Source organism: Elephantulus edwardii, unplaced genomic scaffold, assembly GCF_000299155.1.
Source record: "Elephantulus edwardii isolate Elephantulus edwardi_28Jun2011 unplaced genomic scaffold, EleEdw1.0 scaffold00033, whole genome shotgun sequence".
Lineage (NCBI taxonomy): Eukaryota > Metazoa > Chordata > Mammalia > Macroscelidea > Macroscelididae > Elephantulus > Elephantulus edwardii.
Genome location: NW_006399783.1, coordinates 10786026 through 10804438, shown reverse-complemented (window position 1 = coordinate 10804438; position 18413 = coordinate 10786026). Strand labels below are relative to the sequence as shown.

General features: G+C 37.3%; 1 protein-coding gene across 1 annotated transcript in view; it reads right to left on the bottom strand.

Annotated features, from left to right (window-relative positions):
• Positions 1 to 18413, bottom strand: part of RANBP17 (RAN binding protein 17) — a 499911-nt gene that overhangs the window by 71094 nt on the left and 410404 nt on the right. The window contains exons 21-22 of the mRNA XM_006884340.1: positions 15122 to 15229; positions 11917 to 11999 (exon numbers count right to left, since the gene is read on the bottom strand). Of these exons, the coding sequence (XP_006884402.1) occupies positions 11917 to 11999; positions 15122 to 15229 (191 nt within the window). The remainder of the gene's footprint in view (positions 1 to 11916; positions 12000 to 15121; positions 15230 to 18413) is intronic.

The window sequence follows — 18413 nt, the reverse complement described above, 5'->3', positions numbered from 1 at the left end:
ATTAGAAGAGGTCCCTGACTACAGACTTTCCTCATGGCCTCTAATGGTAGACTTTAATTCACTCAGCTTGTCTTCTAGCCCCATCCATATTGTAGTACGCATGGAGACTTCATTTCTCCTACTCTTGTTGTTGCTATGTGCTGTTGAGTCGCTTGCAACTCATAGTGCGCCTATATGTACAACAGCTCTGAATCCTGCCCTATTTTGTGCCAGCCTCATTGTCTCTGACACCCTCACCCCCATGACTCCAGTCACTGAGTCAATCCATCTCATTGAGGGTCTTCCTCTCTTGTGCTGTCCCTCTACCCTTCCAAGCATGATGTCCCTCTCCAAGGACTGGTCCCTCTTTCCAACATCCTACCAGCTAAGCATTATTCTCTTGAATGCATCCATTTTCTGGCTACTCTTAACAGTGCTGCAATACATATTATTATATAAGCCTCTGCTTTCAAGTCTTCTGGATATATATATTTATGAATGGAATTTGTAGGCCAGATGGTCCTTTTTAAAAAGGTTTTTAAGGAATTGCAACACTTGTTCACATTGACTGTACCATTTTGCATTCCCATGTGTAATGGTTAAGGGCTTGAATTTTTATATTGTTGTTATAATGTACTGTTGAGTCAAAACGGACTCACAGCTGACCCTTCAGCAGGTTTTTAGAGGCAGTAAATTGCACAGGAGGAGACTATCTATATTTCTTCTGCAGAGCAGCTGGTGGATTCAAACTGCATGTCTTTGGGTTGGCAGCACAACTCCTTACCACTAGCTATCAGCTACTTAGTGTCTCTATATCTTCCCCAAAATCTGCCATTAAAAATTCTGTATTAGCCATTCTACTGACAATCAAACAGTTTTGATTTGCATCTCTCTGACAGCTTATGACGCTGAAAAACATTCCACGTTTTTAGCAGTAATTCGAATGCTGAAGATTGAGATCTATATTATTATACTAATGGACAGCTGAGAGTGGCTGGCATTGACAGGTTAGCAACTACTCTAGTCAATACCAGTTGCCATTCTGCTTCTATTGTATAACAGGAAATAATACTTTACTTAAAACAATAACAAAACTAATAAAAAACCACACTGAACTAAAATAAACAGACACTTTCAAATGTTAGAACCGAAATGAAAATCTTTGTTTCCCTGCCATATTTGGGAATGTAGAGAAGAGATTTTGCTACATCCTTCACTTTGTAGGACCTGAGGGAAGAGAACACTATGAAGTGATTTATTTACCTGGACAAAGACAATGACAAGGAAGTGAGGGCATGAGTACTATGGATTTACTATTATTACTGCTGAACAGTCTTAAAAAAATTGGGCCAATGGATTGAAGAGGGCCATATTTGTTCCTATTCCCAAGAAAGGTGGTCCAACAGACTATGCAAACTATCAAACAGTATCATTAACATCACTTGCAAGCAAAATCCTGCTGAAGGTCATAAAAAAATGGCTAGAACAGTACACAAAGAGGGAACTGCCAGAAGTTCAAGCAGGATTTAGAAGAGGCCAATGCTAAGGATATCATTGCTAATGCCAGATGGATCTGGGCTGAAAGCAAAGAAAACAAAAAAATGTCTATTTATGCTTTATTTACTATGCAAAGGCATTTGATTATGTGGATCACAACAAGTTACGGCTAATATTGAGAAGAATGGGAACCGCAGGGAACTTACCTGTGCTCATGCATACCTAGACCAAGAGGCTGTTATACAAACAGAACAAAAAACAACGACATGGTTTAAAATTCAGAAGAGAGTATGTCAGGATTGTATTTTCTCTCCATACCTATTAATTCTGTAAGCTGAGAAAATTATTTGAGAAGTTGGACTCTGTGAAGAAGAATGTGGCATCAACATCAAAGGAAAACTCATCAGTCTCCATTTGGATTGCATCTCAATATCAACAAAACAAAGATTCTTACCAATGAGCCTATAGACAACATCATGATAGATGGAGGAAAGACTGAAACCATTAACAACTTCATTTTACTTGGGTCCACAATCAACATCCTTGGTACCAGCAGTCAGGCGGTCAGGGGACATTTGTACTGGGGAAGTATGCAGTCAGGGACCTCTTCAAATTATTGAGGAGTAATGATGTCAGATTGAGGACGCAAGGTGTCAGTCAGGCCATGGTCATTCTGATCACTTGTTATGAAACTGAGAGCTGGACAATGAATAGGGATAACAAGAATTAATGCCTTTGAGCAGTGTTCTTGGAAAAGAGTACTGAACATTCCATGGACAGCCAAAAACACAAGTATGTTTTGGAGACAGTGTAGCCAGAGTGCTCTTTGGAGGCAAAGATGATAGATAAATCTTTGCCTTACATTAATTTGGGCATGCTGCAAGGAAAAGCTATTGCTTGGAGAATGACATCATGTTTGAAAAGATGAGCAGTCGGTGAAGGAGAGGAAAACCCTCAAGCAGGTGGACTGACAGAGTGACTGCTGCAATGGATTCTAGTGTGTCTAAGGAAGTGTGAGGATTGCGCTGGATAGAACATGGTTCAGATCTGTTGTTCAAAGGGTCACTATGGGCCATATTTGACTCGGCAGCACCTAACAACAACTGCTACACATGGTATAATAACAAAAGAAATGCCACTAAATCAGAAAGCGAAATAAGCTCAGAGGATTCTTGATCTAGAAAGTCTGGTTTATTACAAATATCTTCTTAACTATTACTTACGTTATTAATAATAGTATATATCTTCTTCACTATTAGCTTATATTAACTGTTTAAATCCTGTCGTTTTGGGGGAGGCTTTCTAATTTTTTTTTTTTTTAGTATTTCATATTCAGAAGTATTTTTCCAAACAATTTGTAAGTTCTAGGTTAAGAAAGCAATTTTAAAAAAGTCTCCAACTATTAATCTGAATTTTTAAAATTCTTTTAATCCCATTCCAGCAAGATCTTTATTTTCCTCTGTGACACTCACTCCAGGAAGTCCCTTCATTCAAAAGAGACCTCTATACCCAATGAGGGCTGCACTTTCACAGGTCTCAGCTGGAGAATCACAAGATACTACTTCTAACAGTAGATAAACTTTAGTATATACTGCAGTGACTAACAGCTTCTGAGTCACACTGACCTACATTTCAATTCTAGATTTTTTTATTACTGTCTGCATGTCTGAGATGCTGACTTAAACTCTGCAAGTCAGTTTCCTCATCTATTAAGTGAGGACGGTAATAGTTTCCACAACTCACTAAAGGAGCCCTGGTGGCACAGTACAGTACAGACCACTGAAGGGTTGGTATTTTGAATTCACCAGCCATTTTGTAGGAGAAAGATGCATGATCTCTCATCCTTTTTTTGAGATTTGCTGTCTCAAAATCTGATGGGGGCTGCTATGTGTTGGAATGCACTAAATGGCAGTGAGTGAGTGAGTGAGTGAGTGAGTGAGTGTGTGTGTGTGTGTATGTGTGTTCTCCTCAGTAACTCACAAGGTTCTTGGCATAAACGAGACTGAATATGTAAAGTTCTTTCCACAGTAACAGGTACAGTGCTCAGTAAAAGCAAGTTATGACAATATACAGTGCTGGAGGTTCATTTCTTTCTCCAGTTTAATAAGTCTGTAAACTCACATTTTGGAGGAGCTACGGCATCGAACAGAGGAAGGAAAAAACCCAGAATGAAACTGTTGTTGAAGGATACTCCCTTGTAGCCCCTTTCACTCTAATACAATATTGTAACTTTTGGTTGCCTTACTGTTCCTTCAATAGAGAATTGGCCACATGGAGCTGCAATCTGGTGGATTACCGATATTCCACGAGTTCTCTGTGCCCTCAAAAAAATGAATGGAAAAAAATGTGAAAGGATAAGATGCACATACATTGAAACTCAGTGGGACTGTCTTGCTTTGCTGGGTCTCACAGTTTTCTACCTCTGACAAGGAGCAGTCTTAGCACTTTTCTATCACGCTCTATTAGTGGGAAATACTTGTATTTTCCTTCCATGATAGATTTCTGCCTTATACAGGTTTGGGCTTTCACAGGTTTTACTGTAGGACTATCTTAAATGGTGTTATTTCCTGGCTTATAAAGCAATCCATTGCATTGATTTATCTTTTCTTTTCCCTTTTAATCTCTAAAATTTTAAAGTAAATCTGATTTTTAACTGACAGGTCCGTAAGCTGAATGTCTTCATTCATTTTCAGAACAGTTATGAGAAGAGATCTCCAAGTTTGCTAACATTTCTTTAGAAATGTCTCTCAGCAAACCATCTGAGGTCTCTGATTTGGGACAGATGAAGCTATACGTACTGGATGTGTGAAATTAAGCTAATTATTACAAATATAAGTTAGTATAACTTTCTAAAGAGAAATTTAGAAACATTCATTTATAAAATATTTTTTAAAAAATGTGTCAATCCACTTTTGGGGATACATTTGTAAGAACTTTCACTACTATATCTAATTACAGTCTCTGCACTCACATGTACTCTCTTCTGTAAAGACCCATTTCTCTTAATATGCTCATTTTGAGCCTATCTTCTCTCACCTGCTTAAGGATGAATCACCAACAACTTCCATTTCTCTTTCCTATCCAATCACTCCCTCTCCCAATTTTTTCTATTAGACCATTTTTTAAAAATTACAAAATCTCCTTTTGAGTCTATTTCTCCTCCTCTTTGTAATAGAACTAATTAGAAGAGCTGTCTATATTCACTATCTACAGTCTTCTCCTCTGATCCTTTTAAAAACTCCACTGAAAGCTCTCCATTCAAGGCCACCAATAAGCTCCCTCTTACAGCTAAGAGGTTAGTAATGACAGGAATGATTGACCTTCAGTCTTCATTTTACTTGATTCACTGGCAGCTTTTGACATCCACTTTTTCTTCCTTGTCTTCTAGGACACTTTGGAACTTCAGTATTCTTTCTAATTCCTCTTCTTCAACTTTATCACCAAACACTGGTGGACCTTACAGCTCAATCTACATAATCTTTTCAATTTATATTTACGTCTTTTACTGATCTTACCTAGTTTCATGGCTTTAGACATTATTTAGACAAAATATTTCACAGATTTATTTATTTATTTATTTTAGCCCAGCTCTCTTCCAAACTCTAGACTCATAAACCCAATGTCTTTTCTTGGATGTCTAACCAAGAAACAGCTCAAGTTCAAATCACCAAAATGGAACTTTTAATCCCCTCCCACTCTTCTGCAGTTGTAACTTCCTCCCTCCATATGGCTTATGCCAAAATTCCTTGGTTGCTTTGCATTCACTGTGCAATGTATTCCTCAGGTTTTATGGTGTCAGCTACTTAATTCTACTATAGGATCCACCAAATGTTGATCATGTCAGTATCTTCACAAAACTTTAATGAACATTGGTGTACAACTTAGAGAACTCGATGGTGTAGGACATGGAGAGCTGTACTACTAACCCATAGGTGTCATCTCTCTGGTAGTTCATATCCATCAGTGGCTCTGAGGAAGAAAGATGTGCTACATCTTTCCATCCAATTTATAGTCTCTGAAATCCTACTGGAGGGGAAGCTAGGGATCAATGACAATTCTATGGCATTGACTCTGTGTGTGTGTGTGTGTGTGTATGTATTACTTAGTCAGTATACATCCTCAATTAAGTTTTGGTAAGATCTAAGGCCACCTCAGGTACGTCTGATTCAGGCCCTGGTAATTTCGATCACTTGCTATGCATCTGACATCTGGACAATGAATAAGGATGACAGAAGAAGAACTGATGCCTTTGAAGAACTGATGCCTTTGAGCTGTGGTGCTGGAGAAGAGTAATCCTGTGGATGGCCAAAAGAACAAATAGATATGTCTTAGAGAAAGTGCAGACAGAGGGCTCTTTGGAGGCAAAGGTAATAAAGCTTCGTCTCACATTCTTTGGGCATGTTGCTAGGAGGGACTATTCCTTAGAGAGGAACATGATGCTTGGAAATGGGAAGGGTGGTAAAGGAAAGAAAGACTCTCAACCAGGTGGACTGACACAGTGACTGCCTCAATGGGCTTTAGTGTGTCAGTAGGTGTGAGGATGGCACAGGAAAGAACAGGAGAAGATCTGTTGTTCCTATGAGTCGTACTAGACTTGATAGTACCTAACAACCACAACAAGGCCACATCCATGGCTTCCAGGTCTTGGCTTCAAGGACTCTTATTTCTTGGTATCATTTTATGGAATCTCTAGTTATTTAATGATTGATGTATTCTTTAATCACCTTTTTACAATAATAAGTCGTTGTGTACCATTAAGTGGAAACTGACCCATAACTGACTCTAACCCTAACCCTGCATAATATCACTGTTATAAAGCAGGACTGACATGGGGGTTGGGGAAAAACTAAGAATAGAGGGTATAAATAATGAACATTGCATTGAAATAGAAGAGGGAAAGAACTGTCTAAAAGGAATATATGATTATGTATTATTTGAATGACAAGAGTCCAGAATAAGGGGCGCATAGCAAAGGGATTGGGGGGTGGGGAGGGAGGAAACCGTGCAACAATGAAATAATTTTTTTAAAGAGAAAAGTGAACGGTGAGGGATGGGTAGGGAGGAAAATGTGCAATAATGAGTGAATGGAAATCCAAGCTTTCTGTAAACTTTCATTAAAATATCAACAAACAAACAAACAATATCCGTGCCCCATAGCTAATCCTCCAGTAGGTTTTCAGAGGCAGTTAATAGCATGGGAGGAGACTGCCCATCTTTCTCCCACAGAGCAGGTGGCCTTGAACCATGTGCCTTTGGGACTGCAGCACAGCTTCTTCCCACTAGGTCACCAGAGCTCCCTAATTTTAATATAGTGATCAATTATAACTCCTTCAATGAGGTAGACTGACATTATAACTGCAACAGTGGGATAAGTACAGCAGAGATTGTGAGGATGGCACAGGATCAGGCAGGGTTTTGTTCCACTGTTCTGGGAGTCATCACGAGTTGGCGCTGACTTGACAGAGCCTAACATTAAGAACTAGTGGTAAGCCAGTAATTGTAAATTTCTTTAAATTTTACATTATCAGTTGATTTCTTTTACAAATACATCTAGTAGAACTATACAGCTAAAGTGTTCTGGCTGAAGTGATAGCAGTGTTCTTTCTTATTGTAACGTCTTCTGGGTCACTGTTATAGACTTCTTGTTGTTGTTAGGTGCTGTTGAGTCGAGTATGACTTATAGCAACTAACTGATCTGAACCTTGTCCTGTCCTGTGCCAGCCTCATTATCCCTGACACACTCAAGCCCACTGCTGCATTCGCTGTGTCAATCCACCTCTAGGGCTCGAAGTCACACTAAGTAACAGTAATGTGTATAAAGGGAGCTCTGGCGGCCTAGTGGCAAGAAGCCACACTGCAAACCTGAAGCATGCAGTATGAATCCACCAGCGGCTCTGGGGGAGAAGGATGAGCACTCTCCTTCCGTGTGATTAACTGCCTCTGAAAACCCACTGGAGGATCAGCTATGGGTTGGTTCTGACTTTACGGTACACAACAACAACAAGAAGTGCATATAACACTCAAAAAAGACACATCATGAATATTTTTAAGTTCTACCTTTAGATGGGCTCAAGAATATGAGAGGTGATGAGAATGGCACAAGACAGGGCAGGGTTCAGATCTACTCTTCATGGGGTCCGATGAGTTATAGTTGAATTAAAAGCATGTAACAATAACACTACCTCCACCAATACCTTAAAAGCTCCTAGAGCATACTGCACACTGCTTAAAACAATCAAGATGTATACTTCCAAGTCGAGTGAGTAATTGGAGCTTGTTCTATCCATTTTTAAGACTTAGATTTTCATAAACTGAGTCTTCTTAAGGCAGGTACCTAAGGAAGGCAGTTAGATAGAGGCAGTACCATCTCGGCCAGCCTTAGGAAAACCACTGCAATTTCTCCTTGTGTGCACTCTTCAACCAACAGATGTCACTAAAGATACTAGTACCCAGAGGCAAAGGAAGAAAAGATTAGACAAATGGAAATTGAGCATAAAAGCATCCAGTTCTTAAAACTGAGAAGTAGGTTTCCAAAGTAATAACATTTATTACACTGCATGCAACATTTTAACAAAAATTTAAGGAAGAGATTTCTTTTATTAAGTTGCTGAGGCTGAATGGATCATAGCACTAAGTTTTGAAATACATGTTCTTGAAGCAATTTAAAACTCATTAGAAATAATAGGCTTGGGCTAGTAGAAAATGTGATAAAATTTAATCCTCATCCAAATGTTACCTGGGCTGTACAAACAGGAAATTGTTTTGTGCTACTGTGGCTAACCTCACTGCTGACCCTGAGCTGTAACAGCGAGAACAGCTGAGAGCTGAAGCAAAATTAAAAACTTACATCAAAGTATATCATGACAGAATGTAGATAAATAAAACAGCATATCAAAAGTATTATTTTTCTGCCAGTCTCACAGAGCAGCAAGGTGGAGGTATTCAAAATGTGTATCAAATCAGGTATATCTGGATATGAGTCCTTCCCTCCCTGCACTGCCCAAATCCAGGGCCACCCAGATACTGCTCAGGGGAGGGGAGCAGAGCAGAAACCCAAAGAACAGAAACCATGGGGACAAAGTAGATCACAGAATGTTCTGGCCTCTTTCCTCCACGGGCTTCCCTTCCCTCACCTCGGCTTACTAAAGAAATAACGCCGGCTCTTCTGTGTCTTCCCAGTCATTCTTTCCCTGATCTTCCAGACTTCTCAGTGGCAACTATATAATTTCCCTCCATTAAGCATATTAGAATCTCAAGAGGAAAAACATTACAGAAGGCACACAACACAGAATCAGCATGGCTGATGAGGGCCAGCACGAGGTTGAGAAGAGGATGAAAGACATTTCCCTATTACTCTATGTAAAGTGCATGAAAGTCAATTGAAAGACAGTTGAAGGGCATTTTTTTCCATTGAACAACGGTCTCCATTAAGTTTTGGGATAGAAATTCTCATACTTTAAGGAACAGTGCCTCATCATAAATATCCAATCATCCTGTGGCAACGCACATGAAGACGAAAGGAATACAGAAAGATTACTGTCTGAACTCTCGTTCAACTTTCTGCTAAGTAAATAATTCTAGAAAATCTGTTAAGATCTTGGCACTTCTGTTTTTTCATAATGGTAACCAAAGTTCTAAGAGCTGTACCTAACTGAATCTTCTCAATAATCTTATGACATAAGTATTACGAAGTAACAGAGATGCTTGTTGTTGTTGTTAAGTGCCGTCAAGTTGTAGACGACTCATAGCCATCCTAGGAACGAAAGACCTGAACACTTGTATAACTTTCATCATTTCTCCAAGTTCATAGGGTTTCCGGAAGCAAGCTATTTTAGAAGTGGATGCCACTCCTGCTTTCAAGCTTGTTTTAACTGGGAAGCTCCACCAAACACTGTCCACCATGGGTAACCAATATTGCATTTGACACATCAGTGTCACAGTGTTGTTTAGCATCACAGCCACCACGAGCTACCTCTGTACAGCAAATGGACAGATCAGTGCTATACCACTTAGACGAATGTTTGATCAAAAACAAAAACAGGTCTGAGAGCTGCAGATTAAAAACACCCACCTTTGGCTCGGTAGCATCACTTTCTGTCCACTAGGCCAACTAAGCTCTCAACAGAGAAGCTTAGCAACTTAATTAAGATTTTAGGACTAGAGAGTTGCACATAATAATACTAGCCTTGCAGGGATCTTGTTAGGATTCAACAGGCTAAAGTATTTTAAATGGTCTAGTATAGGAGTAGAATACAAGCTAACTGATTAAAAAAAATAATAGAAGCTTCCATTATTATTTGTCTAACTTATATGAGCAGAACCTTAAATTCCTCACTAGTTTCTCTTCCCCTAAATACTTTAAAGAACATCTTTCTCAGCATCTGCTGCAATGTCCTTGTGTATGCTAGACAAGCTAATAGGGGACACAGATATGGCATAGTTCAGGCAAGATTCCTTTTGGTGTTATTGGTTGGATATATATTCTTTCTTAGAGATGTAGTGATAATGCAAGAGATCACTATTCTTATTAGTTTCATTGCAATAATAAGTTCCCAAAGAACGACACATTTAGTGAAAAAATACGATTCAGAAAAAGGAGCAAAAAAGATACTACTGTAATTGGTAACAGTAATCTAAAAGTATTTTCATAGCTAAAGCTTTGTTGTAAATAAGAGCTTTTAGTATAAGTCCTATTTCACGATGGGAATTATTAATTTCTTTTAAAAAGTAGGGATAAAGAAACTCCACAATTAGTACAGGCAAATGGAAGCAGGACAGTATGGTTCAAGCATGTGGCAACACTGATTGAAGAAAAAACAAACAAACAATGGTCAGTTTAGCCCCATCTGAGAAAGGCCAGCTTGGGGAAAGCAAGAAACAGGCTTTGGATGAAAGAAAGGTATATTCTGTGAGTTTCCATTTTGTGAGTATCTGTGCCTGGAAGATTCTGTGCCACGCTGTTTAAAGAGTAGCTCAATTAATCCACATGGTTCTAAGCAGGCAAGCAGGTCAGTACTCAGTAATCTTATGCTTAAGAAAATTAAGTACAAGAGGTGGTAGATCTTAGCTGAAGCCACCAAACCGGTAAGAGTTAGTGTCAGGACTCAAGTTCAAAGCTACTGATCTCTGTGCTTTATCTGAGGTACCATGTTTCTGGTAAAAGGTCTAGACACAAGTAGCATGATAAAATAATGAAAAGAATTAGATATATATAGTCAGCATATACTGAAAGCTAGCAAACTGTTTTGATTTTTTTAAAAAGGGTCACTTTGTACCTTTAGTTGGAAGAATATTTCCACTTCGTATAACCCTAATTCACCTATTTTCACATAGATGCAGATATTGTGGTGAGCTTTTGCTGGTATAGATGAAAATAAGGGAGTGCAAGTTTATTGTCTCATATATAGATACTTTCTGTAGTTTTAATAACTGTAAACTCGACAAATTGAATGCGTAATGCAAACAAAGCGATTTAGAACAGAGGACTAGAATGTATACATATCTGAACCTCAGGTGCATTCTGAATTGAAATAAAAAGAATTTTCTTCTTTTAAAAACGTAATAGACTTTCATGGTTGCTTAAACACACACATACATAGATGAATATATTTAAAATAAAGAGAGTACATAAAATCTTGTGAAATCTGTCCTAGATACTCAAAAATAAATATGAGAATCATAAGCAATTTTTGAGATCAAACATACTTAGAATTGGCTGCTGATTTGAGAAAGTGAGAATAGACATGGGGGAAAAACAGAACAAAGAAAATGAACAAAAAAAGGAGAAATCTTTCTTAGAGTGAAGGACACGGCATAGCACTAACTCACATCCTGCAGTAAATCAGTGTGCTGAATTTGGTAACAGGAGGATTTCACAGATTCAACGGTCAGACTTAGAAAGAACTAGGGATTATTGTCCTAAGGCCCAAACTACTATCAAAGTTTTAAAAAATTTTTAGATTATAATTGAATAGGACAATATTTATTTTAAAACTTTATTTCCAGGGGCTCATTGCCCCAACTGTCTCTACAATAAAATATTTACTTCTCCTTATAAATATATATTTCCCAAGATTCAGTGCCATGGACATACTAGTTTAAGCGGTTCTTGACCCTAGATCACAAATATTATTACCTTTGAACAACTTTAATATGCTTTAGCTTTTCAATAATCTGTCTAGTGTATTCCTTTACCTCACACACTGCAATTTTATCCAAAGGAAATTCATCAAGTTGGTCAGGTATGATATGTAGTAAAAGGCATGAGGCTTACTTCTCCTGATGCCAATATGATAGTCTCCAGCTTTATGCACATCTATTACCCATTTCACAAATTCATACAGATATGTAAGTTCAAAAGAAAAAAATAATCAACATCTTTCTTTCCTCCAAAGAGATAAAAGATATATTGTAGAGACAAATATGGCAAAGGATACTCACTGTAAGTGCAAATCATTTTACTAGCTTCTCTGAAGAGAAGAATTCCATTAGGAGATGATACATCAAAATTCAAGCGCTGAGATCTGTAAAAAATTAGAGCACAAGTGTAGAAAAAGAAATCAAATACAGGTTTAAAATGTCTAGCATTTTTATTTCATAGAAATACCAACATACACTCATCACCTTTTTAAAGTGCCATTCCAGTCAACAAGTGTTAATCAAGTATGTATATCTTTTTTCTCACTGCAATGTTATTTGGCCAATTAAAGAATTTATTTTATTTTCTGATTGAGAATGTTCATTCATTAACTGATATAACTCCTGTCAAAATAATATTTGGCATCCTACACCACAGACTTTATCCAATCTCCTTTCAAATTTAGCCTTCTAAATTTATCTTCTTTGGATCTTTCCCATTTTATTATGGCATTTAAGACAGCTGCATACATGGTTTTATTTTTTTATTACCCATGATTTCAAAGTATGAAAACCACTACCATCACCACCACTTAATTAATTATTTAGTGTTGTCCAGGCACTTCATAAACACTATTACAATTATTTTTCACTTACAACAACTTTATAAAATATCATTTTCTTCATTTCATGGGAATGAAGATTTAGAGAAATGATAATTTGTCCAAGGTCACCTAGTGGATAAACAGAGGAATGAAAATGCACACACAGGCCTGTAGATCCAAAACCTGACTTTTTTTGTCTTATGACAATATAAAAATTATAGTCTTATATCATTCTTATTGAGAAACACTGAAATATTAAATTGGAAGGCAAGAGAATAGCTTTTAAAATGCATAAAAACACAACACTACTTGTCCTTACATGAAACGATTTTCCTTGTAAAAGTTTATTCTAATGAACATATCTGAGAATTGATATTTTTAGCTCATTAATATTTAGAGCAGTTACTTTTAATTTTTTAGGCTATCGAAGTCTTTCAGAAACTGACAGTAGCTAAAGATACCCTCTTCACTCTAGTCAGAGGCTTAACAGACCTTTAGTCCCTCTTCTGGAATAATTTGTATATCTTTAGTTGAAATGTATGCAGTCATTGATACATTAATTTCAACAATAAAAAGCATGTAAGTGTAAGTTTATAAAGATACCTATGAGAACTCACATATTTTTCCATATTTATATTTGAAATCTCCTACAGTGTCCTTCATTTATTATGAAAAACAAATTGTATAGTGATAGAGAGGAAATCTAGATTTCTTTTTACTGTGCATATACTTAATGAATCATCAGGTATCTTGAACATTTATTCAAACGCATTAAGTTACATTAGAGACTACAGATTCTTCTGCACATAACTAAGCAAAAAGAAATAAACCCCCAAAGCTCCCACAGAAGAGCAATTCTACTTCAGTTCTTCACAGGGGAGAACAGACTGAACAAGGTAAGACTTGTCCAGCCACCCTGACATATTTGTCTTTTTTTTTTTAATCACGTTGGTTTTAGTCAGTGCTGATATCCCTTGTCACTTGTATTTCTAAGAGATAATTGTATTATTTTTTTAAAAAAGGTTAGTAACATATATCATAGGAGGTCAGAGTAAGGATGAACTACTGCTTGTCTATACTTTCCCCCCAAATGCTTTAGAATTAAGTACAACCGTAATTTCTTAAAAATATTATGAACATATGATTTATGACATACAATTCCTAACTAAAGAAACACATGTGCAAAATTCACATTAAATTCTAGAGAAGTAAAGAAATTATATTTTCTGAGTTAACAGATTTTCACTAAGTAGTTTTTAAAGATAATTATACAAAATATTATTTTTTTAAAAGAGATGAATTATTTTTTTACGCTAGACATAAAATATGTAAAAATAGACAGAGTAGAGATTTTTCACTTTTAACATTAAATTATTATTCTCTCAGTTAATCCAAATAACAATTACCTGGTTGAAAAAATTAGAATTTAATCACAAACTAAACTGTGATGTAAAAGACATAGAAAGCTAAGCTTGCTTTATTATTGAAAGCTTTTGTGAAAATATTTTCAAGAATAACATCTTTTAAAAGAATGATAGTCACATTTGTCAGGTCGTTTCCCTCCTGATTTAAAGAACACATTTTAAATGAGCTCTGTGAAAAATTTAGTACTAGAGATAAAAGCAGAGGTACAACTCATATTCTTTTCTTTTATGGAAAATTCCCTTCCAACACCCAGTTTACAAAGAGGAATTGATGAAAAAGGAGGGCTAAGGGACAGGTAACTTGGTACTAAACCATATTCACAATGACATCTTTTAAAGGGGTAAAGCCAATTAGCTTAATGCATTTGTTTTGTCTTTTAGCTACATTTTTGTTACTATGTATATGCAGAATAATTTAATCTTGCTAGTCTATGCAAATTACAAATTCAAAAAGGCAATTTCTGAGAAGTGTTGTAGTTACTAAATAAAGGGTAACTGAGTGTATAAATCATCCAAATACATAAATCTTGGCACAGAAGAAAATGCATAAATTGAGAACTGAAGCAGGGACAATCTTGAGGGTGTTTGGGACAAGGTATGTGACCATGAATTGCTTGAGTTCAAATTTCCTTATCCATAAAATGTGGCTTCTCAGCTCAGAGACCTCTAAACTTCTTGCCTAGCTTGAAATTCTACAGAATTGAAGTAAGCAAAGAAATATTTACATCTGCCCCTATCTTTCTTGAAGGTGGTCTAGCAGCATAGTAGTTAGAAGCACTCAGTTACTAACCTAAAGATTGGTGGCTTAAACCCACCAGCTGCTCCTTGAGAAAAAGATAAGGCTCTTGAAAAGGCTGACAGCCTTGGAAACCTTATGGAGCATTTTACTTTGTCGGTCCTATGAGGTCAGTGTGAGCTCGAATTGACTTGAAGGCATTGGACTTGGCTTTTGATTTCCCAGTTCTTGTGTCTTTGACTATGTTAAGTAAATGTAGTTGCATTCATCCATTTTTTCCCCCTTCAGATTTCACAATTCTGTGTATTCCAAAGTATACTATACATCCATCCAATCTCATAGTTCTGTATGTTCCCAAGGATACTACTTTTTCATTCCCGAAGATCTAAACCTTATCTCTAATTCTACAGCTTTTAAGGATCACCTCAAGGTCTTGAATATACACACTACCCCAAAGAGTGAGTCCTTTCAAGATTTCTGACAATTGCAGATTTTTCCCCTCACTCCCCAATCACCTGGCTTACCTGTTTTGCATCAATTCTGCCATAAGTTTTAAGATGGGAGTTGTACATGCTGGCTCTCCATACCACTGCTCAACAGCCTTCTGTAGAAGGGGAAGATAGGTTGGGTACCTTTTATAAAGTCTGTTAAGGAATTTAAGAGTCTAAAGAAACATTATTCTTAAAATTAGTGTCTCTTCAAAAGGAAATCCACACTTGTTCTAGATTTACTATACAAGGGTAATTTAGAAAATGGCTTTCCCTAGTGTACTACTGTACTTTATATGAGAGGCTGCAAACACAATAGGGATAATATGAATGCAAAAATCCAGAAGACATGAGGAGCACAGAACTCAGAGGAGTATAGGTAAGAAAATAATCAAGAGATCTTGAAAGAGCAAACCCAATGGCCATTAATGGGAAAGCACCTGGAAGGATCATCGGGACACGGGAAAGATCCACAGTCCTTCACTTGGCCTTCAAGAAGGTATCATGGCTATCATATTTTTTGGAGACAGGGCAATCACTGTGGGCTAAAGCTGGGGGGTTTGAGGGGAGCATCCCGTTACTGTGTGGAATGAGAATGGTGCCAATTCTAATATGCCTCTGACAGAGGTGACTGCCACAGAGAAAATGATTACTGGAGAGCAGAGTAGAGGTCTACAGAGCAGGAAGGTTAAAAGGGCTGCAGAGTGTCAGATTCTCATTATGGGATGAGCATCAGAACCCACTTTAAGACTGAATTTTCTAGTGGCCTTGTGAAGATTATGTATACATGTGAATAGGAAGAAGTAGTGGTGTTTAGGAGAGATATAGAGATTTCACTAGATCCTTACAATGAATTTCCAAGGTTAACATCACACACATTAAAAAAAAAAAATCAAAGGCATTAATGCTACCTTAACCCATTGCCATTGAGTTCTGACAGGATGCCAATATATGAATAAATGAAAAACATCAGATTTTTCTTCTTATAAGAGACATCCCACCCTGCCAACTAACTCATCAACCCATTCAATCACTCAGTAGTTACAACTATTTACCATTTATTGGTCCTTAAGAAAAAAAAATTGAATAAAAGAATTCTTTCCCTTGGGGAGTTCACAATAATCATAATAAACTAGAAGACTACAGAAGTGTCTTTGTTAAAACTCTTGGGATTGTAACAGTGTGATGATGTGTTTACAGCACAGAAAAAGCCAGTCAGTGTAGAACTTACTTTGAAGGTACTCCATGAACATGAGTACACCATGTTCTTAAAGGCAACTGTTGTTGGAAAGTCTTTGTCTGGCAAAGGTCTATCCATTTTTCAATACCTAGCCTAACTTTTGCTTCCTTTCAGCAGCTTTCCTATTTTGTGAAAAATAAACCAACCAACCCACAAAATATATCAAACTTGTCCTCATGTATATCCATACGTTCCTTTGCATGCATCTCTGTTAAGCTGCTGTTAGGGGCTGTTGAGTCAGTTCTACTTACTGCAACCCTGTGTACAACAAAGTGAAGCACAGCCCAGTATCATGTCACCTGCACAGCAGCTTCTATGGTCGGAGCCCATTACCGCAGCCACTATGTCATGTATCTTGCTGGGTCTTTTCTTTCTCACTAAACCACCACTTGATTAGCTTGATGTCCTTCTCCAGGTATTGGTCTCTCTTGATAGCATGTCCAAAGCACATGAGACCAAGTATTGTCATCTTTGCTTCCAAGGAGCATTCTGGCTGTACTTATTTCAAGGTAGATATATGCATTTTTCTAGTCATCCAAAGTATATTCAATATTCTTTGCCAATGCCATAGTTCAAAGGCATCAATTGTACTCCAGTCTTTCTTATTCATTATTTAGTTTTGTGCATACAGATGAGGTAACTGAATATATCAACAATTGAATGGACAGAGATACTATGATACATTCATACAATATACAGCACTGAAAACAGTTAACTCATAAAACATTACAAAAAAGTGCATTCGTCTGGGAGATTTTATGCTGAGTCTCAGTCACAGAGAGACAAAAATACTGCATAAGTCCACTACAGTAACAACAGGATTGAGATGGGGGGGGGGCGGGAGGTGGAGAGTGAGAAAAGGAGAGAGAGATAATGAACATGGCACTGGAATGTGTGAAAGGAAGGACAATCTGAATGGAATGAATGATTAGAAATTACGTGTATAACAAATAAGAACCTGGAACAGAACAGGGTAACAAAGGGAACTGAGGGGGGAGAAATGTATACATGAATGAATAAAAACCAATCTCTATGTAAACTCACTAAAAAAAAAGACAAAATTAAAGATGAAAGGACACTTTGTAGCAGATGAAGGAGTTTGGGTTGCATAGTGTGTATTGTGCTGTGATCCTAACCAAAAATGGTAAGGGTTTGAATCCACCATCTGCTCTGTAGGGGAAAGACAGGCAATCTCCTGTTGAGATTAACATCTCAAAAACATCATGGAGAGTTTCTATGCATTTGAACTGACTCGATGGCAGTAGGTTTACTAAATCCTTTTAGCCAACACCACAACTTGAAGGCATACATTCTTCAGTCTTCTTTATTAACTGTCCAACTTTCACACACATCTGAAGCAACTGAAAAGTTTTCTCCATTTGTCACATGAGGTTCTTGATGATTTAGTAGTAAAGACTTCACCTTTCTTTACGTTAAATGTGTAATCCATGTTACAGATATGTTGTGTGTCAGCCAGAACCTACCTATAGCTGACCTTCCAGCAAGTTTTCAGACACGAAACTGCACAAGACACTGCCCATCCTTCTCCTGCGAAGCAGCTGGTAGATCCGAGCTGTGTGCTTTTGGGATTGCAGTGCAGGCCACCAGAGTCAGATATATGTTGGTCTTAGGACTGACATCCTTATTATTTAGCACTTTAAAAGAGGTCTTTGACAGTGGATGTGCCCAGTGCTACAGGTCATTCGATTTACTGATTGCCGATTCCATGGGCACTGACTGTGAACCTAAGTAAAATGAAATTCTTGACAACTTCAATGTTTTCTCCCTTTGTCACATGAGGCTGCTTAATGGCTTAGTTGTGAAGACACCTTTCTTTAAGTTGATGTGTAATCCATATTAAATAGAAAGTTGAGTTCTTATTACTGTCAACAAGGCTGTGTCATCTGCATAGAGAAGACTGTTAACAGAGTTCCTTCTAAACCTGATGCCTTATAATTTTCCATCTTGCCCATCTTCTTGGATTATTTCTTCAGCATAAAGATTGAATAGATATAGTGAAGTAAAACAATCCTAAGACGCATTTTTCCTGATTGTAAACAGCAGTAACCTCCTGTTCAATTTACTGTC